The sequence below is a fragment of the Erithacus rubecula genome (genome assembly GCF_903797595.1).
Source record: "Erithacus rubecula genome assembly, chromosome: 28".
Lineage (NCBI taxonomy): Eukaryota > Metazoa > Chordata > Aves > Passeriformes > Muscicapidae > Erithacus > Erithacus rubecula.
The window spans coordinates 1955708-1977178 of NC_136680.1; the positions used below are offsets into that span (position 1 = coordinate 1955708).

A 21471-nucleotide genomic window follows, 5' to 3' on the forward strand; every position below is an offset into this window, starting at 1 on the left:
AATTAAAAATAAAACTAAGACTTAACAGCTTAATAAATATGAAGTGAAGGATATATTTCTTAATAATGAGGCAGAAGAGAAATGAAAAGTTCAGATGGCAAACTATTCTCTAGCATGTCCAACATGCTACAGGGTGGGAGCACAGCTAAGCTTCATGTGCCAAAATATTGCCTCTTCCTTGGCAAACAGATGGTGGATGCAAAGGGACATGGGTGACATGAAACTTGCTTCATATTTTGACCAAAGGTTCCCAGTTTGATTCAATATCTAGTGAATCTTTCAGGTTTTTGGGGTTTTTTTTCCCCTCCCCTCTTCAAAAGCAATCTGGGATTGTATGTCCCAATTAAAAATATACTTTTTTTTTTTTCCAGAATTATTTTGTTTTGTTTAAGAAGAATTTTTTTTCTTTAATTTGAGGTGAAGCCATTTAACCAAAACAAAAAGCAGGTGATGGATGGATTCTGTCCTGTCTTGTGCTCTGGCTGGAGCAGCCCCATGCACTTGCAAGCCCAACATACCTTTCATGTGGAACAGGAGGAAAATCTGCTTATTTTTTTCCCCCCTCAAAAATACCTTAAGCCACAGGAATGGCTTGAGAATCAAATTTCATTCAACTATTAAAAAAAAAAAACCATAAAACCCAACCCATCAATGAGCATGAAACATCTGAGTTGAAATGCACAGACTCAAGTGAAGCTGGAGATGAAGAGTCTAGACTTGAAGTGATGTTTGCCTAGTGAATTATTCTTTTTCCTGAGGCAACATAGGGGGGAAAAAAAAAAAAAATAAATCTACCTTTTCTGATGGTGTGAAATAGTTTGCCATCTGACTATAGGAGAGTATGAAGAAATTTCAAGGACAAACTAGATCAGCCTTTACCTCGGGGCCTCTGTTTCTCTGCGTCATAGATCATTACAACTTCAGTGACCTGGAAGAGAGAAGGGAAATTCTACTCCCTGTGCTGGCAGGGAAGGGCTGCAGCAGCCACCAGCAGCTGCTTCCTGCTCTCTACCCACAAAGCACAACCCAAAGTGCAGCCACCATCCCAGCACCAGCACAAAAGCAGGGAGTGCTGCTCTTCCTGGGAGTTTGGAAAGCCTGACTTCATCCCTGTTGTCTCATCACACTTAACATTTTAATTTAACATTGAGGTTTTGCACGATTTGTACCCATTCTATGGCTTATTACACACCCCAAGGGTTTGTTTTCCAACAAGTCATCAGTGTAGCTTTTAAAAACATGATTTTCCTCATTTTTAACTATTTTCACTTTTGCCATGAAAAGCAGCTTGAGCTGCAGGCACCTTTGCTTCTCTGATTGAATTACTGGAGCACCAGAGAGGCCCAGAGCACCAGTTAAAGCAATGCTTTAAACAGCTTTACAAAACTCATCTAAGTTCTGGATGAGCAGTATCAGTGTGATTTTAACCTAAAAAAAGAAAAAAAACTGGAAATTGCAAGCTGTTCAAGGGCTTCAGGATTATTCTTCTCAAATGGGCACCACAGTGAGCTACAATTTCAACAAAACCTGAGGTGGAATGTTTATGTCAACATTAAAACAGCTGAAGGGAACTACTCTGAAATCTCTCAGATGCATAAAAATGGTCACAAAATGGGTGTGATTTTGTAGAACTGCATCTTTGAGACAATCTTAGGATATTTTTATTCATGAGTAAAAACGAGTTTAAAATCTGACACAATTTTATCTTTACTTACAGCTAGAAAACATTTGGGTTTGAGTTGCTGCACTCACTTGAGCACATCCTACTGGATGCTCCCAGCTGGGGATTTTGCCATGGGACAATCAGTGCCAGATTTGTCCCACCCTGCTCCATCTGGATCCTCTTCACCCTGGTCTTAATGACCCAGCAATTACCAGGCTAAAAAAAAAAATCAGTGCCTGCCTTGGACTCTTCACTCTCGTGGCCACAAAACAATTTGTGAGACTCCACTGCTCCAAAGGGACTTGTACCAACTCCAGGAAGGTTTTCTGATTTCTATACTATGAGTAAAGTGCTACTACTTACTTTTAAGGGCACTTACAGTTGTGGCTGTTGCCTTCTACACCTGCAGGACATACCCTGTATCTCCCCAGCATCCAGGGCACAGCTGGAAAGCCAAGTCTGTGAGGAAGAGCCTTTAGAAACTACATCCCACAGCTGTGGAACGTCCTCCCTGTTTTTATTATTAGTCTATTGCAGCCTTTCAAGCTAAAGAAACAGTTGTTAGCTGTTGCTTTTTTGTGATTTGAAATAAATTATCTTAATGGAATTTTAAACATTGATTTAACTCTTGATAAACTTAGTTTGTTTCTCATTAAATCCTTTGCTGTCACTAAGAAATGCTGGGAAAAGGTTATTGAAAAAAGTATCCAAAACTACACTTAATGCCAATTAAATTCATTTTTACCAGCACAGTCCTGAATTTAACTCGGGCAATCTTTAACTTCCTCAAAATTATTCACAGCTGAATTATTTAATTCAGTAGTTTATCATATTAAATGGGCAATGAGAGCTGGTATAAATGGGAATTACAACTAAATAAAAAAAAAAATAATACAGAAGATACAGTCACTTCAGTCCAAGGTTACAAACTGAATTGAAGGTGCATGAGGAGCAGTTTGTAACAGAATGGAGGTTCTAGGGACACCAGAACTGAGATTCCAGATGGTTTGAAAGCAGCTATTGCTTCCAAAATAATGGCAGGAGACCCAAATTTAACCTATCTGTACACACTGGATCTTAAAATTCAGCCCATTGAGAGACTCACTGTTCCCAAAAAATAAACAGCAGACATTTTTAATTGCCCAGCTGTAAGTAATCAAGAGAAAGGGGGGTAGGGGTGGAAATAATAAAAATAATCATTCTTAAGCCACCTCAGGAGTTTTTGGAAGAAGGGACAGAATAATGCATCAGGTAGATTTAAACATGAGACAGAAGCAGCAAAGTAAATTCCACACGAGCAGCAGGTTCTGCCAAGGGACATTTCCAGATGATGAATGCTCACTACAGTTTCTCACAAAATGCTTCAGGTGCCCCTCCAGCAATTTGTCCAAATTACCCCCAAATTTGACAGCTTGAGGAAATGGGAGAGGAGGCACCTTCCCCCCCAGGACTCACCACTCCGAACTTCTTGAAGTATTCCCTGAGCTCTGTCTCGCCACAGTTATGAGGAATCCCACCAACAAAAATTTTATTGGATTTATTGTTATCGCTCCTGGATCCTTTCTGCTAAATCAAGGAGGAGAAAATTCAGTCAGAAGGACAATAAGGGTGGCTGCTCCTGTCATTTTATACTGAACCATGAACAATGGGCTCTGAGGGGAGAGCTGCAGCCCTGAGGTCTCCCAGGCATGAAAGGGAAGCAGGTTCTGAGCTCAGAGGTTCAGTGTCTCCTGGTCTTTAGAGCACCAGGAACCCAGGGCCTGTGTTCTGAGGCCACTGATTCATTTTACACTGGAATCTGGTGAAGCTGCAGGGTGTGGAGTGGGCTGGAACAGCATCAGTGCCTTTCCAGACACTGCTCTGAAATCAGAAGAACTAAAGGCATCACTAAGAGCTTAGGAAACCCCACACCCAAACTGACACTGCTCTGCACAGAGCCTGCCCATGGAAATCTAAACTAAAGACATTTATTAGAAATGAAATTTACACTTGAGTTCTGCATACAGACTCCTGCCTTTAAAACATGGCTATATCCCAAAGGAATCCCAGAGAACTCTGCCAAGAGGCAGACACAGAGATCTTTCCTTACCCATCCTTCCTTGGGCCGTGTCCGTTCTGGCTGCATCCCCCGGGGTGTGCATGGCTTTGGATCAATCTGCAAGAAGTTCCAGTTTGGTCACACATCAGTATGAAGAATTTTGCTTTAAAAGTTACATTTTGTGGCAGCTGAACCCAGCCCTGCTGACATGCAGTTCCTCAGAGTTCAGAGCAACACAGAGTTAGTGCAGCCTTACAATAAATCATTTAAACCAAAAATCAGGTTGACTCTGACACTCTGTTAAATGAAAAAGCAGAATTTAAATAAAATCTTTGAGCAGGAAAAAAAAAGAATAACACAAAAGCAACTTACATTTCGGCCATCTAACGTATGAGGTCTGCTGGCCAGCACTGTTCCCACACAGTTGGGATCTTTAAATTTGACAAATCCAAATCCTCGAGATTGATTTGTTGTTTTGTCTTTCATTATTACACAGTCTACAACTTCTCCATACTGGGAGAAGTAGCTACGAAGGGTTTCTGTTAAAGAAAAAAAAAGCAAGTATTAAACAGAACCAGGTATTAACAACACCTGACTGAATTTGCAATTATGAGACAACAGATCAGCAAAGATGGAAAACAACTTCAAACTCATCTTTTGAAAATGATCACAACTTACTTCCAGTAAACAAACAGCTGACAACAGTTTATTTCCACTCATACAAATGGAAAATAGTAGAAAAGTGATTATAAAAAGGATTCTCTGTTGAGCTGACAAAAACTTCAGCACCAAACAACAAACCTAAAAGTATTAATATATTAAAAAAAAAAAAAATAATATATCTGAGCTGCCTGTACTGAAAGCTTTATGAATTAGCAGAGGAGGATGAGCTCTCAGCCCCATCTCCTCCCCACTTCTGCCTGTGAAAAGCTCCTGGCTGGGTTTTCACCATGCTGCTCACCTTGTGTGGTGCTCCAGTCCAGGCCACCCACGAACAGCTTCCTGCAAACAAAGCACAGGGCAGCTTTAGGGGCTACAGCAGATGCTGCATCTTACTGAAGGCACAGCTCAGCTCTTCTGGACAGGTTTGGGGGAACCAGGACCTCCAATTCACCCTACAAAGCTGGCACTGCACTCAAAGCTGCTGATTAAACCAAAGCAAACCCTTCCTCTATCCCTGCTCTCTGCTCCTCCCTCCCTCACCACAAAACACTCACTTGGCTGCCAGCCCCTTCCTGTGGGGTGAAAGCAAAAGTACAAGTGCCAAGCTCAGGCCTGAGACAGAAGTCAAACCTGTGCAGCAGGCAGTAAATAACAGAGCAGCACTAATCCAGCAGCAGTTGTGAAACCATTGTACAACCCAGTTTCGAGATGGTGCCCGGCAGGTGAGGAAGTCATGGCTGAACCCCAAAATAACCTGCTGAAAACTGATTCAACTCTTCCTCTGCAAAGAGCACCCAAATCTGCAGGGTTTCATGTTCCTGCATGCCCAAGAACCTGGGTGGGTGCTAGAGGAGCTCCATGCCAGGCTGCCAGCTCTGCAGCTCTGTATCAAGTCCTGGGTGTGACAGAACTTCCAGCAGTCATTTACTCAATAATTAAAGGTTCATTAGGACCAAATCAACACTTGGCCCTTGTCAGAACCAAGAATCAACCTTAAAAAAATGCACATAGCTGTCTGCAGCTTCTTCCTGAGAGGTAGCATCAACCTCTGCTCTCTGCAGGACCCAGGGAATGGCTGGAGCTGTGTCAGGCTGGGGATCAGGAAAGATTCTTCCTCAGAGGGTGCTGGTCACTGCCCAGGCTCCCCAGAGAATGGTCCCAGCCCTGAGGCTGCCAGAGCTCCAGGAGCTTTTGGACAACGTGGGATTGTTGGGGTGTCTGTGCAGAGCTTTGATGATCCTTGGGGATCTCCTCCAGCTCAGGAGATTGTGTGAAAAACTCTGCTGTTAATGGTTCCATGGCTCTGCACAGATAAGCACTGGGATAATTTATTTTTGGGGGGATGCCCTTTAGTTCTCCATCAGACCTCAAAGAAAAAGAAAACACTTTCTGCTTTGTCTTCTACTCACCTTCCCCCATACCCAAGTACAGCTGAGGGTGGTGGGAATTCCTCTACTCTCACATGTGCAAAGCTGAATTTCTCCTAACAAGAAAACCCACTAAACTTCCTCTCACCTGCTCTTTTCAGGAGCAGCCAACAGCAGGGAGAGCCCAGTCACCCCCAGTAAGAGCAGCAGGTGCACTGGGAGTACCAGGGGAAGTGAAAGCCTTGCAAGTGGAAATTCCTGTGGAGCAGGGAGCTCACTGACAAAACCAGCCCGTCCCTTTCCACTTTGATTCACTTCTCTGTGATAGGACATGGTGTCACGACCCTTGTGCACCAGCCAAAGTGACAAAATTCAATATTACACAGCTCCTCTGAGCCTTGTTCCATTGAGGCAAACTCTGTTCTAAGTTACAAGGAGAGACGTGACACGAGGCTTGTCTTTCACAAAAACAGAGCAACTGTTAAACACTGATCAAAGCCTCTCCTTGAGCAGCCAGCAAACAACTGAGCTGGTGACACACAAGGCAAAGACAGCCCTGAGTGTCACAGCAGACAGGGGCTGCCTCTGCTGCCTTATCCTCGTGCAAAAGGACGTGCCAGCCCTCCCTGAGAGCAGCACAGGCAGCACCCAGCACCTCTCCCTGAGCACAGGCAGCACCCAGCACCTCTCCCTGAGAGCAGCACAGGCAGCACCCAGCACCTCTCCCTGAGAGCAGGCAGCACCCAGCACCTCTCCCTGAGAGCAGGACAGGCAGCACCCAGCACCTCTCCCTGAGAGCAGCACCCAGCACCTCTCCCTGAGAGCAGCACAGGCAGCACCCAGCACCTCTCCCTGAGAGCAGGACAGGCAGCACCCAGCACCTCTCCCTGAGAGCAGGCAGCACCCAGCACCTCTCCCTGAGAGCAGCACAGGCAGCACCCAGCACCTCTCCCTGAGCGCAGGCAGCACCCAGCACCTCTCCCTGAGAGCAGGCAGCACCCAGCACCTCTCCCTGAGAGCAGCACAGGCAGCACCCAGCACCTCTCCCTGAGAGCAGCACAGGCAGCACCCAGCACCTCTCCCTGAGAGCAGCACAGGCAGCACCCAGCACCTCTCCCTGAGAGCAGCACAGGCAGCACCCAGCACCTCTCCCTGAGAGCAGGCAGCACCCAGCACCTCTCCCTGAGAGCAGGCAGCACCCAGCACCTCTCCCTGAGAGCAGCACAGGCAGCACCCAGCACCTCTCCCTGAGAGCAGCACAGGCAGGAGCTGTCACCCTCCCTGCTCCCCCAGAGGCAGGAGCTGTCACCCTCCCTGCTCCCCCAGAGGCAGGAGTTGTCACCCTCCCTGCTCCCCCAGAGGCAGGAGCTGTCACCCTCCCTGCTCCCCCAGAGGCAGGAGCTGCCCTGCCCCGCCCTCTCTCAGACACGCCTGTTTTCTGCGGGCATGACAAAGTTTCCCTCAAGGATTGGAAAAGTGCCCCCAGCTCCCTCTGGCTCCTGGCAGGGGCTCAGGGCCTTGCTCAACAGCAGCCAGTTCACAGCTACAGGTCAGTTCTGGCTCTGCCAGGTGGCCCCACAACTGCCCCTTGACCACCTCAGCTCTCCACACACAGGACACAAACCCCTCTGCTGTGCCTTACAATTAACTCCAATTTCTAAGCAGCAAAGCAAACCCAGCTCATCTACTGCTATATTAACAATAAAGTTTTGATGTGTGGTTAGTGATGTTTTATTGAAAAACAACATTTGGGCTTATAGTTTGTTTTGGGGTTTTTTAAACTTCATTTAATAGCTTGGTATATAAGAGTAATCTATTTTACATCCTTGCAAAAGTACCAGCTGTGTTCTGGAGAACACCAAGCTGTCTGCAAGGAGGGAGGTCACTGAAACCTTCCAGTTCCACCATGAATTATTTGTAGTCACCCTACATGGACTGAAACAGCAAAGCAGCTGTATGGAAATCCACAGCCCTGCTTTATACACACACAGTGGAATACCAAAATCTAGGAATCCTGTGTTTTGGGATCCTCTGTGGTTTGAAGACACTGAGCAGGGCCAGAGTTTACAAAAATCCAGATGTGGAATGGTACAGGACAGATGTGAGGCTGTGTGAGTGCTCCTGCCCCCACACTCAGTGCATCACCAGTCCTTTCCCAAGGTCTCACCCACAAAACTTTTGGTCCTAACAGTTTATGGGCTGGCAGCTCTTAAATTTATAGAAATGTATAAAATGCACAGAATATCCTGAAAGGATCCATGGAAGACACGTGCACATCCCTGCACAGACACCCTGTGACCCTGGGAGCAGTGTCCCAGTGCTCCTGCAGCTCTGGCAGCCTCGGGGCTGTGCCCATTCCCTGGGGACCATGGGCAGTGCCAGCACCCTCAGGGGGAAGAACCTTAAAAACCTTTCCCTGAGCTCCATGCCACCCCCTGAGAGCTGCAGCCCTTCCTCCCAGAGAGCAGAGCTTGCTGCTGATCCTCAGGAAGAAGCTGCAGACCCTGCTGAGTTTCCCCTCATGCTGTCCCATGTTTTTATTTCACCCCTGCTGACACCACCCCAAACCTGCATAAAGCTCCAAATTCACAGTCTGCAGGACACCCCAGTCCATCCCCACTGGGATGCAAAGGCACTGCAGCACAGCCAGGTGACAGCACAAACCACCAGGCTGGTTTTTGGGCAGGTGGGTGTGCCCACCACGAGCAGGGAGATCCTGACAGGTGCAGCACAATTCCCCACAGGGATCACTCCAGGAGTAGAAAGTTGGATAATGATCCCTCAGAAGTTGCAGCTGTATAATAAGTTTTAACCAAGTGTTCCTCCTCACTACTTCCTGGAAGAATTTTCATTGCTAATTTATTCTTTGTTGCCATAAACATACCTGCTGCTGGAGCAAAATCAACTCAGAATTAGTAAAAAAAGCATGGACAGGTGTTTTAAAGCCACCAAAAAGTCAACAAAAGCACAAACTCTTTGCCCACATAAATATTCTGGGGTTTGATTAATAGCTCTGATCAACACCTCAGCACAGCCCCTGTAGCTGCAGGACAGAAGGATCAAGATCAGCACTTTTCTTCATCCAAACCAGCCCCAAATACTAATTAATTACAACAAATAACACTCACAAGGCCCCTCCCTTCCCATGCCAACACACCTGCAAGGCTTACACAGCTTCCTTATGCATTTTCTCTGAAAATCTTTGCCTAGAACAGCAGCTGAATTCATAACTTCCCATCCAGACTTGCCTCTCCCCACAGCTTTAAACCAGACCTTCCTTCAGAGGGCTGGAGCAGCTGAGTTTGTTCTACACTCTCACCTTTTCCCCTAAATGCTTTTGGAGGAGGAGAATAAAGAAAATTTCCCTTTCTGATGAACCCCCAATCCTTCCCAATCTGATTACAGCTCTGCAGGGTCACAGCCTGTGACTGGGAACAAACTCTGGGACAGCCAAACCTGCTCATGAGGGGCATTGATGATATTCCATGGAATAAACTGGAGCCTGGAACTCACCTATGGCTTGAGAAGTCAGACCTGAGCAGGTCTCTCATAAGGCACCAGACAGTGATTAAGGCCCAGGAGCAAAAAAAAACACTTTCAGAACAAACCCCACATATTTAAACAGATCTCCTGCAATGAGTGCTGGAATTGGATCATCTCTAAGGTCCCTTCCAACCAACCCAAACCATTCCAACGTGATATTCAAACCACTTATCCTGCCTCCTGTACTTTTAGGATTTACAAATTAAGATCATGCAGTAAATAAGCAGCTTACAAAGCATTGCAAACAGCACAGAACAAGTGGCTCGTGTTTCCAGTTTCAAACAAGGTGACCAGTCCTGATGGGCAAATTCTGTGCCAAAACTTGCACTGGAAGAACCAGTCAAAGATTTTTAAATTTGGTTTTTTGTTACTTGGAGTTCTACCGTGTCCAAATCTGCAGCCTGGTAATTTCAATGTCACCAGGGTACAGCTCTCAAGCAGAATAACACTGAGTGCAACTGGATGATCTCTGAAGTCCCTTCCAACCCAAGCCTTGCTGTGACTCTAAAAGTACGTCACAAGAACCAGACCTGCGTCAGGTTTGGGCTTTGAAGGCACAAAAAAAGCCCAGCACAGTTAAAACCGGGATTTTCCTGCCTGGAACACATCCCGAGCAGAGGGGAGGGAGCTCGGCAGGGCAGCACGGAGGGCGAGGGGAGGATCCTGGTGCTGGCTTTGTCCCCTCACCTTCCCCCTCCTCCACCCTGAGCCCCTCGGGGTGACCCTGAGGAGTCAGCAGAACAAAATCCCCAGCGGGGTCACAGAATCACAGAACAGACCCTCAAGGACCACCGAGGTCAGTTCCTGGCCCTGCACAGACACCCCAACAATCCCACCCTGTGCCTCAGAGCAGTGACCCATCACCCCTGCAGCTCTTGGGGCCATGACCATTCCCTGGGGAGCCTGAGCAGAGCCCCAGCATCCTCTAGGGGAAAAAACCTTTCCCTGAGAGCCGCCCTAAACCTCCCTGGACACAGTTCCAGCCGTTCACTCGGGTTCTGTCACTGATCTCACAGAGCAGAGATCAGAGCTGCCCCTCTGCTTCCCCTCACGAGGAAGTTTTAGACTGCGATGAGGTCTCCCCTCAGTCTGAACCCATCACGTAACCCCAGCCGCTCCTCCTAAGGCTTCCCCTCACGGCCTTTCACCATGTCCGCTGCCCTCGTTTGGACGCTAACACCTCAGTATCTTTCTTATACTGTGGCGCCTAAAACTGCGCGCAGGACTCAAGGTGAGGCCGCACCAGCAGAGCGGGACAGTCCCCGCCCTCCAGCGGCGTGCTGTCCCCACGGGAGGTGACAGGAGAGGGGGACACGCGGGGACAGGCGGCGGTACGCGGGGGGATCCGGTGCGGGCGGGCGCGGGAAGCGCGGCGGGCGGGTGACCTTGGGCGCGCGCACCTGCCGCAGCCCCGCGCGCGCCGGTCACGTGACGGGGGGGGGGGTGCGCCCTCACGGCCCCAACATGGCGGGACCGGCCCCCCCCCCCACCCCCTCAGCACTCGGCACCCCCGGCCCGGGACCGGCCCCCCCTCAGCTCTCTCCAGCCCGGCACCGGTCTCCGCTCAGCCCCCCCACCCCGGCCCGCGGGAGAGCCGGCGGGACCCTCTCGTGAGGTTGCGGGAAAAGGTGACCGAACCTCCCCCGCCCCCCGCGCCGTGTCCCAGCGCGTCGCCCTCCCCTTCCCCTCACCCGATCTCATCGGCGCCTCCCACGCTGTTCATGGCGGCGGCTCCTCCGGGGCCGCGCCCGGCTCTTCCCTCCGGTGGCGGCGGTGCCAGCGGCGGGTCGTGGGGCCGCGGGCGGGCGCTCCCGGCCGTGTCCCGGTTCCCGAGTCCCGGTTCCCCCCCCGCCGCCCCCGGCCCGGCCCGGCCCCCCCCCGCCGCGCGCTCGCGCTCCCTCAGCGCCGCCGCTGCGCGCGCACCCGCCCCTCGCTACGGGGTCTCCGGGGCCGCGCCCTGGGAGGGGCAGAGAGGGGCGTGGCCGCGCGCGCGCGGGGGCCGGCGGGAAGGGCAGTCCGCGCGCGCGGGGGGGGGGCGGGGCCTCCGCGGGGTCCCGGTGTCCAAAGCGGGGATCCCAGTGTCCATCCCAGTGTCCATCCCATGGGATCCCAGTGTCCATCCCAGTGTCCATCCCTGGGGATCCCAGTGTCCATCCCACTGTCCATCCCAGTGTCCATCCCTGGGGATCCCAGTGTCCATCCCTGGGGATCCCAGCGTCCATCCCAGTGTCCATCCCATGGGATCCCAGTGTCCATCCCACTGTCCATCCCAGTGTCCATCCCATGGGATCCCAGTGTCCATCCCACTGTCCATCCCACTGTCCATCCCATGGGATCCCAGTGTCCATCCCAGTGTCCATCCCTGGGGATCCCAGTGTCCATCCCACTGTCCATCCCATGGGATCCCAGCGTCCATCCCAGTGTTCATCCCTGGGGATCCCAGTGTCCATCCCATGGGATCCCAGTGTCCATCCCAGTGTCCATCCCATGGGATCCCAGTGTCCATCCCACTGTCCATCCCACTGTCCATCCCATGGGATCCCAGTGTCCATCCCAGTGTCCATCCCTGGGGATCCCAGTGTCCATCCCACTGTCCATCCCATGGGATCCCAGCGTCCATCCCAGTGTTCATCCCTGGGGATCCCAGTGTCCATCCCATGGGATCCCAGTGTCCATCCCAGTGTCCATCCCAGTGTCCATCCCATGGGATCCCAGTGTCCATCCCACTGTCCATCCCAGTGTCCATCCCATGGGATCCCAGTGTCCATCCCAGTGTCCATCCCAGTGTCCATCCCATGGGATCCCAGTGTCCATCCCACTGTCCATCCCATGGGATCCCAGCGTCCATCCCAGTGTCCATCCCAGTGTCCATCCCATGGGATCCCAGTGTCCATCCCACTGTCCATCCCAGTGTCCATCCCATGGGATCCCAGTGTCCATCCCATGGGATCCCAGTATCCATCCCAGTGTCCATCCCATGGGATTCCAGTGTCCATCCCAGTGTCCATCCCAGTGTCCATCCCATGGGATCCCAGTGTCCATCCCACTGTCCATCCCAGTGTCCATCCCATGGGATCCCAGTGTCCATCCCAGTGTTCATCCCTGGGGATCCCAGTGTCCATCCCAGTGTCCATCCCTGGGGATCCCAGCGTCCATCCCAGTGTCCATCCCAGTGCCCATCCCTGGGGATCCCAGTGTCCATCCCATGGGATCCCAGTGTCCATCCCAGTGTCCATCCCTGGGGATCCCAGCGTCCATCCCAGTGTCCATCCCAGTGCCCATCCCATGGGATTCCGGTGTCCTTCCCAGTGTCCATCCCATGGGATCCCAGTGTCCATCCCTGGAATCTCAGTGTCCATCTCCGGATCCCAGTGTCCTTCTCCAGAGATCCTAGTGTCCATCCCAGGAGTCCCAGTGTCCATCCCAGGAGTCCCAGTGTCCATCCCGGGGGTCCCAGTGCCCACCCTCACGGCCCGGAATGTGACACTGGAGGGTGGCACAGCATGGGGACACGGTGTGGGGACACTGTGTGGGACACAGCACCGAGCACAGGATCACCCCTTTCCCCGTGTCCCCCCCGATCCATCCCGGCTCCACCACCCGGCAGCGCTGCTCCTTCCCAGCCGTGCCATGCCCAGCCCGGTGCCCCCGGGAGCAGGGACATGCTCTGCACCCCGAAATCACCGCAGTGACCCCCAGGCCAGCTGTGACCGCTCAGCCCCGTTCCCGATAAGGGCTCCCGATCCCGATAAGGGCTCCCGCTCCCCGGAGGGGCCCCAGCCGGCTGTGCACACTCAGCACTTTCCAGCAGGGCTATTTAAAGCCGGCCAAGAGCCCAGGAGCCCTTTCTTTCCTCCCCTGGCAGTCTCCAGCTGGACTTTCCTCCTGCAGCCATGAGCTCCGGAGCGGCGGCGGCGCCGATCTTCGCCGAGGGCGAGGACTGCAGGGCAGCCTGGAGGGAAGCCACGGCCGGCTACGATGAGCCCGACGCCCACCTGGAGATCCTGGGCAAGCCGGTGATGGAGCGCTGGGAGACGCCCTACATGCACTCGCTGGCCACCGTGGCTGCATCGAAGGGTAACGGGGATAAAGGCTGCGGGACCTGCCGGGGGTGCAGCTCCCCCAAAAGCAGCTGGTGTGGTCTGGGGGAGATGCTCTGCTGGGGGACCCCACTGCATGTGGCCCCTGTGCAGTGACAGGGGCAGCAGGGCTATGGTGGCACTTGTGTGCTTGTGTCAGGTGACACATTCTTGAACGGGTATGGGGACATGGGGAGGGGATGGGGACAGGAGGAGGGGATGCAGCCACCTCCCATCCAGACCCTGCTGCTTTTGGAGCTGTTTCCCCTCTCTGGACCTGCTGATTTTGGGGCTGTTTCCCTGCCAGACCCTGCTGATTTTGGGACTGTTTCCCCTGCCAAGACCTGCTGCTTTTGGGGCTGTTTCACCTCCCAGACCATGCTGCTTTTGGGGCTGTTTTCTCTCCCTGGACCTGCTGATTTTGGGGCTGTTTCCCTGCCAGACCCTGCTGATTTTGGGGCTGTTTCCCTGCCAGATGGATGCTGTTTATTCCCACTGGGTTCAGCTGGGGGGGTTTGGTGGGGGTAAAGGGCCACTGTGGGGTGACAGCAGGTGTCAGGGACACAGAGGCAGCTCTGGGGGACAGCAGGTGACAGGGACATGAGGCTGCTCCCAACTTCTCCTCTCAGTGCCAGCAGCACCACGTGCTCCCACCCCACACCCAAAGAGCCCAATTTGGGGAAAGAACGGGTGAGAATTGAGGTCTGGGTGGGGGTTTTGAGGCAGAGAAAAGCCAGAGCTGTGAGTTGCACGTGCAGGTGGCCGTGTGCTGGAGGTGGGGTTTGGGATGGCCATCGCTGCCTCCAAGGTGCAGGAGCAGGACATCGAGGAGCACTGGATCATCGAGTGCAACGAGGGCGTTTTCCAGCGCCTGCAGCAATGGGCCAAGGCTCAGCCACACAAGGTCAGGGGCACCGAGGGCTGTGCCAGGGCTGGGGGGTGCCTGTGACACCCCCAGCTCACCCCTGTGCCCCCCATGTGCAGGTGGTGCCCCTGAAGGGGCTGTGGGAGGACGTGGTGCCAACGCTGCCAGATGGACACTTCAGTGGTGAGACATCAACAGCAGCACAGGGAGGGGCTGAGGTGGGGACCCCACTGCAAAGGGGGGTGCAGCAAGGCCCAGGGCATCCCTGAGCCATGGAAAGGGGGAGCAGTTTGACCAGGGTGCAGGTGGATATCCTCCCAAGGGGCTGGGGACAGGGCACAGCTGGGGACAGGGCACAGCTGTGTCCTGGGGTCCTTATCCTGGGGAGCAGATCCTTGTCTTGGGGAGCAGATTTTTGTCCTGGGGAACAGATCCTTGTCCTGGGAGTGGATCCTTATCCTGGGGAGCTGATCTTTTTCCTGGGGTTGGATCCTTGTCTTGGAGAGCAGATCCTTGCCCTGGAGGTGGATCTTTGTCTTGGTGAGCAGATTCTTGTCCTGAGGAATAAATCCTTGTGCTGGGGAGCAGATCCCTGTCTTGGGGGCCATCACCTCGCTGCCTTCCAGGGGTCACAGACATGGGGGCAAATTGCAGTAGGAGCACACCACCACCAGGGCATGAAGGGGATTCTCCGGGGCCGTATGAGCCCCTCAGGGTCTCTCCCAGCTAATCCAGCCCCCTGTCCCCGGGCAGGGATCCTGTACGACACCTACCCGCTGTCAGAGGACACCTGGCACACGCACCAGTTCAACTTCATCCAGGTGACAACTCGGGGAGGAGCCGGGGCCGGGCTGGCTGAGCGGGAGGAGCTCACCCGGCTCCCTGAATTCCCGAATTCATTCCCGAATTCATTCCCGGGGCAGGGCCACGCCTTCCGCCTGCTGCGGCCAGGAGGGGTCCTCACCTACTGCAACCTCACCTCGTGGGGGGAGCTGCTCAAAAGCAGCTACAGCGACATCGAGAAGATGTTTGAGGTGAGTTGTTCTCCATGCCAAAGCTGTGCCCGGGATGAGCCAGAGCCACTCCGTGACTGTGGAACTCATCCGTGGTGCTGGGGATGAGCCAAAGGGGGGCTCAGCCCGTGTCCCCCCTCACAGCTGCTCCTCCCTCCCCTCCTGTCCCGCAGGAGACCCAGCTGGGGCCGCTGCTGCAGGCGGGGTTCAGGAGGGAGAACATCAGCACCAGCGTGATGGAGCTGCAGCCGCCCCCCGAGTGCCGATACTACTCCCACCCCAGGATGATCACCCCCACCGTCCTCAAACACTGAGACCCCGCCCCAAGGCTCTGATCTCCTTTAAAACCCCCGGGAGGTCCGAGCTGATTCCTGCAGAGATGGGTGGAGGTTTGGGATGGGCTCCAGGGGATAAAAGGACAGGAAACTCCCTGCTCCAGGAACCCCCTGCCCTGGAGGGGTTTTGTGATCTCACCCTGCTCTGTCCCATCAAGATTTCAAATTCCCAATGGAGCTGCAATTTCAGAGTGTGGTTTGGAGCCTTGGGTTCTAGAACCAGCTCTTTCCCCTAAAAAATTGGATCATTTTGAGAAATCACAGGGTGGCTTCCCACAGGGGTCAAATAATCCAAACCAGGTGGGAGAAATGGGACAGTCTGAGGCATTTGGAGGCATTTCAGCTTCTCCTGAAGCAATTCCCCAGGGAAATTTCCCAATATTTTCAGCCAAAGCCCACGGCAGCAAATCCTGACCCCAACACCCCCTCACAGCTCAATGGGTGATGTTTCCTCTTTCCCCAGAAGGGATAAAGTCCATTAAAAGGAATGAAATACCCAAACTGCTGTTCCCCAGCGATTTATTTGTCTTTCCAAAGTGTGTTTGTCCCTCAGGCATGACCATTCCTCATCCCAGGCTCCTGGGGTGCATCCAGGACAGGCTGTTCTACCCCTGCCCTGCTTAGGAGCTCTACATTCAGGTTTATGAATCACATTCTGATTTTTAGCATTACAGAAAGATAATTAATTTCTGGCCCCTGTGCATACAAATATTATGGATTTATTAGATCCTGTGTAGGAATTACCAACAAGGAGCAAGTGGTGAGGAAGGAATGAGCTCAGGGAGAGCTCAGGGATCACCTGGACATGTGTTGATCTCAAAACTTCCCAACAAAGCTAAATATAAAAAAATCCTAGCAAAGCCTTTATGTCACGATATGACATCACCTCCCCTGTCAGATTGCTCAGACCAGAAACCAACTCAGCAGTGCAGTCAAATTCAAGCTCCTGCTCTTTAGCCCAGATTTCCAATCCCTCAGACCAGAGGGAGTTTATTAAAGACAGAAAAGCCCCTGGAACAGGTAGAGTTTTATTGGAAGGCGTGTGAGGAGCCGGGTTTGTGCGTGAATGTGAGCCCAGGGCACTGAGTGCAACATAAATAAAATTATTTCCTGTACCAGATCTGCAACCTCCTCTCCCGTTTGATTTTCCTCTGCAGCTGCAGGATCCCATAGAGCAAAGCCTCAGCTGTGGGTGGGCAACCTGAGAGGGAGAAAAAGGAAAGAAGGGAGGAGGGGTGGAAGGTCACAGGGCTGGCACCTGCACAGACAGAGCAGCAGAGGTGCCAACCCAGGACTTATCCCAAAGCTGAATCTCCTCTGGCTTTGTGGCTGGCACAGCAAGGAGTGTAAAGAAATTAAATTATGGTGTTTATCAAGATCTTTATCAAACAGAGCAATTAATTGATGTCAAAGTGTATCCAACCTCCACTAACACATCCACCACCACCACAACCCTCCCCACCCCACAATCCCTGGAGCTGCTGCAGTTTCCCCATCACTGAAACAGAAAAACCTTTCAAAGCTCCCCTGAATGCAGAGAATTCCCCTCTCCCTGCCCTGCTCCCAGTGGAGCTGCCCCTTGTACCTGGCACATAAATGTCCACGGGCACGATGCGGTCACAGCCCCTCACCACGGAGTAGGAGTAGTGGTAGTAGCCCCCACCATTGGCACAGCTGCAGGACAGGGACAGGGAGAGGGACAGGGTGAGCCCAGGAAGGTGAGCAGGAGGCCAAGAGAAGGTGGCCCTGGGCAGGTGGGCACTGCCAGGCTCGAAGCCACCAGCTGAGAGCTCACAGGTGTCACTGCCCCATCATGAGCTCTGCCTGGGATGTTTTTAGATGAATCCAACCCAACTGAAGTGCTCTCATCACCCTCACAATGCAGATCTCACAGCCCTCCCTCTCTGCTACAAAACCTTCTATTCTGCCTCAGAGCTTTCCCAGAATTTCTCCTGTTCCAGCCTGGACCAGCCACCCTCAGCCCCAGTGTGGGGACAAGAAAATTGTGAGAACCATGGAATCATTCAGGTTGGAAAAGAGCTCTGAGACCATGGAGTCCAACTGAGTCCCCCATGGAGCAGATTCCAACTAAATCCCATCACAGAGCAGATTCCAAATGAATCCCCCATGGAGCAGATTCCAAATAAATCCCTTCACAGAGCAGATTCCAAATGAATCCCCCATGCAGCAGATTCCAAATGAATCCCCCATGGAGCAGATTCCAACTAAATCCCATCACAGAGCAGATTCCAAATGAATCCCCCATGGAGCAGATTCCAAATGAATCCCCATGGAGCAGATTCCAAATGAATCCCTTCACAGAGCAAATTCCAAATGAATCCCCCTCATGGAGCAGATTCCAAATGAATCCCATCACAGAGCAGATTCAAAATGGATCCCCTTCATAGAACAGATTCCAATTGAATCCCTTCATAAAGCAGATTCCAAATGAAACCCCCATGAAAGATTCCAACTGACTCCCCCATGGAGCAGATTCCAGCATAGCAGAAACATTTTTGAAAGCCAAAATCCAACTCTGGCATTCTGGATACACACCAGTCTGGCAGCTGCAAACCCCCTGAACCCATCCCTGGGAGGATTCACACCCAGCATCCCCAGAATGAATTTCTGCTCTGCTCTACAAAGCCCCTTTAAGAACCTGCAAACACAAACAAGGCAAGAACTCCCCCCATGGCACTGGGACATGCCAGCACTCACCTCCCCATGGACACCACGTAACGAGGCTCTGGCATCTGGTCATAGACCTGCAGAACAGGGGTATTTGGGGTGATTCCCAGCTGTCCCTGAGCTCTCTGAGGTCCCCAAGGTCCCCAGAGTCCTTGTACCTTGCGCAGAGCTGGGGCCATTTTGTTGGTGAGGGTCCCTGCCACGATCATGACGTCGGCCTGGCGGGGGCTGGCCCGGAACACGACCCCAAAACGATCCATGTCGTAACGAGGGGCTGCCATGTGCATCATCTCCACAGCACAGCAGGCCAGCCCGAAGGTCATGGGCCACAGGGAGCTCTGGGGGGACAGGCAGCAGCTCAGGGACAGCGTGGGGGACACACAGAAAGGGAGAGGGCAAGGGATGGGGAGCAAAACCTACAGCTCAGGGGGGAGAGAGATGTGTGTGCAGCCTGAATGTGACCAGAGTGCTCCCCTGACACTGCCAAAGCCACCAGAGACACCAGACTGCAGAGAGGGACAGCTCAGAGCCCAGGGGAAGGGACAGCTCAGAGCCCAGGGGAAGGGACAGCTCTGAGTCTCAAAGGGACAGTGGTGGCCCAGTTCAGGGACAGCAGAGAAGGGACAGCTCAGAGCCCAGGGGAAGGGACAGCTCAGAACCCCACAGGGATGTCAGAGATTGAAAAGGGGACAGCTCTGAGCACCACAGGGACAGTGGTGGCCCAAGAAGGGACAGCTCTGAGCCCTACAATGACACTAGTGATTGAAGAAGGGACAGATCAGAGCCTTAGAGAAGGGGCAGCTCAGAGCCCCTCAGGAACAGTGGTGTCCCAGCTCAGGGACAGCAGAGAAGGGACAGCTCTGAGCTCCACAAGTGCAGGAGTGGCCAGAGAAGGGACAGCTCAGGGCCCCACAGGGACAGTGGTGGCCCGAGAAGGGACAGCTCAGGGCCCCACAGGGACAGTGGTGGCCCGAGAAGGGACAGCTCAGGGCCCCACAGGGACAGTGGTGGCCAGAGAAGGCCCAGCCCAGCTAAGGCAGAGCACAGCAGACCCAGGGCACTGTCACTTGTGTCACCCTTCCCCACAGGCACAGCAGCTGCTCAGGGACAGGGACAACTCCAGCAATGCCTTTTGCTGGTGACCAAAGGGCAGCTCCAGACCCCACACACACCCTCAGCCTCTCCTGCTCTGTCACTGGACCCCAGTGCCACCCTCTGGGCACAGAACTCGGCCATGGCAGCTCTGACACTATTTTTATCCTGAGCTGGAGGTGCCTGTGATGTGTCCCAGGGGAGCTGCTGCCTCGGGACTCACCCTCCGTGCCCAGTTGACCAGGTCATCCAGCTTGGCAATGACATACTCCCCACGGCTGCTGGGCACGTAGGATTTCCTCTGCACAACAGCAGAGCTCTTCTGCAGCTGCACAGAGCTGAAAGGAACAGCACAGAGCCATCACTCCCCGGTTATTTCCTTGCTGAATCAGCCTTTAGCCCTCCAGGGGGTTCTCTGAGGAGTGACAATCCCACCCCTCGGTGGGTTTGGTGCTCGGGCAGAGCCCCTCAGCCACACCCCAGCGTGGCTGCCTCACCCCGGGGCTCCCAGAGCTGCCGGATCTCCGCGGATTTTAGCAGGAGACGCCGGGCAGGAGGTGCCTCTGTCACCTCGGCCAACACACGGGGCTGCTCCCTGTCCCCAGGGCAGGAGCTGTTACCTGTCAGCGCGATCGGCCGGGGTCTGGTGGAGCAGCTGAGCGCCAGCGGGACTCGCAGGGCCGGGCCTGGGCACAGAAAGGGCCCGCGCGGCGTCACAGGGTGACACGGCCACGGGAGCCCTGCCGGCAGTTTGCCGCACAAAACTCCCGGAGGAAACCCGCACCGACCCCCAAATCTCGGGACTCGGGGTCCCCCCATCCCCTCTCCCACCGCCCCGCTGCTCCCAGCCCGGCGCTCACCGCCAGCCCAGCGCGCGGTGCGCGGGGAGCCGCAGACCTGCAAGAGAGGACGGGAGAGCTCAGCCCGGCGGCGGGCCGGGAACGGCCTGGGGGCCCAGCAGGGCTCCCTCCGCGGAGGGCTCAGGGGTTGTTTGGGTCCCCACACCGCTCCCTGTCCGGTCCCATCCCGCCCGTCCCGTCCCGCCCCGGCCCCGCTCACGGCCCAGCGCCGCCATCTCTCCTCAGCCCTTCACGCAACCTCTGGCCGCGGTGCACCCGCTAAACGGTCCGGCGCGGCTCCGCCTCAGCGCTCCGGCGGGAAACGCGGCTCGGGGGATGAGTTCCGCAGGCAGCCGCCGGCCCCGGGATCCAAAAACGATCCCAAACCATCCCCGGGGGACGGGGCTGTCCCGGGGCTGTCCCGGAGCCGCTACGGTACCCGCGGGAAGCACACATGCCGGGACTGCGGAGCCGCGGTCGAGCAGGAAAATAATAAGCGACCGTCCCTGGGTGGGCTCGAACCACCAACCTTTCGGTTAACAGCCGAACGCGCTAACCGATTGCGCCACAGAGACCGCACTGCCGCCGCTCCCCGCCTGCCGCGGGTCCCACCCGCCCGGTTTCGCGCTCGGTCCCGTGTCCGTGCCCGTGTCCGTGTTTCCGTGTCCCGTGTCCGTGTCCCGTGTCCACGTCCTGTGTCCGTGTTTCCGTGTCCCGTGTCCGTGTTTCCGTGTCCCACACCCGGTCCCGTGTCCCCCCTCCGTGTCCCCTCCGTGTCCCCCCCGCTGCGCAGCTCAGCGGCGGTGACGGGTGGGGGGGGCGAAGCGCTCCCGTGCAGCCGAAATAGCTCAGTTGGGAGAGCGTTAGACTGAAGATCTAAAGGTCCCTGGTTCGATCCCGGGTTTCGGCAAATGCATTTTTTTTTCTGCCGCAACCCGGTTGCAAAAGTGCTGTTTTCACCCCTAAACGGCCCCCGAGGCTTCGGAATTTATTATCCCCTCCCCAAAGTGTGCTCGTGATGGTTTTAATATCCTGGAAGCACACACACACAGGCAGGGAGGGGTGAAGGGGATGTGACACGGGATTAATGATAAATATTATTAAAGATATTAAATATGAATTATGAATTACTGATAAATCTGATTTGGTGATCTTACACTGAGCATTGAGGAGACACCTGAGGGAACACGGATTAATTAACACTGGACAAGCACAGGCAGAGGTGGTGTGTGCCAGCCCATTTTAAATAAAACACAAGAAACAAAAGCAGTGAGTTCATCTCCCAG

At 53.9% G+C, this 21471-nt stretch overlaps 3 protein-coding genes across 7 annotated transcripts in view; 1 reads left to right on the forward strand and 2 right to left on the reverse strand.

Annotated features, from left to right (window-relative positions):
* The window catches only part of DAZAP1 (DAZ associated protein 1), a 24837-nt gene extending 13673 nt beyond the window's left edge, over positions 1–11164 (reverse strand). Inside the window, exons 1-6 of one of the 4 annotated variants that reach the window (XM_079328468.1) lie at positions 10966–11164; positions 4663–4703; positions 4074–4240; positions 3753–3818; positions 3119–3229; positions 880–928 (exon numbers count right to left, since the gene is read on the reverse strand). In XM_079328468.1, coding sequence (XP_079184594.1) covers positions 880–928; positions 3119–3229; positions 3753–3818; positions 4074–4240; positions 4663–4703; positions 10966–10997 — 466 coding nt within the window. In that variant the 5' untranslated portion in view covers positions 10998–11164. Of the gene's footprint in view, positions 1–879; positions 929–3118; positions 3232–3752; positions 3819–4073; positions 4241–4662; positions 4704–10965 lie in introns of those variants that run through there. The other 3 variants (XM_079328467.1, XM_079328469.1, XM_079328470.1) reach the window with 3 other exon arrangements.
* On the forward strand, positions 10364–16406 carry GAMT (guanidinoacetate N-methyltransferase). Of its 2 annotated transcripts, none has more exons than XM_079328478.1 (7): positions 10364–10505; positions 13166–13351; positions 14112–14257; positions 14338–14401; positions 14972–15039; positions 15142–15252; positions 15405–16406. In XM_079328478.1, exons 1-7 carry the CDS (start codon positions 10424–10426, stop codon positions 15543–15545), a joined length of 798 nt encoding a protein of 265 aa, XP_079184604.1. In that variant the 5' UTR covers positions 10364–10423; the 3' UTR covers positions 15546–16406. The 2 variants fall into 2 exon arrangements, with proteins under 2 accessions (XP_079184604.1, XP_079184605.1); XM_079328479.1 differs by lacking the exon at positions 10364–10505 and adding an exon at positions 10852–10902.
* On the reverse strand, positions 16266–20500 carry NDUFS7 (NADH:ubiquinone oxidoreductase core subunit S7). Its single transcript, XM_079328480.1, has 8 exons — positions 20406–20500; positions 20207–20243; positions 19967–20032; positions 19570–19684; positions 18413–18592; positions 18285–18331; positions 17152–17240; positions 16266–16767 (listed from the first exon to the last, which is right to left on the reverse strand). The coding sequence occupies exons 1-8, from the start codon at positions 20419–20421 to the stop codon at positions 16670–16672; spliced, it is 648 nt and encodes a 215-aa protein (XP_079184606.1). The 5' UTR covers positions 20422–20500; the 3' UTR covers positions 16266–16669.
* Between the last annotated feature and the right edge of the window lie 971 nt (positions 20501–21471).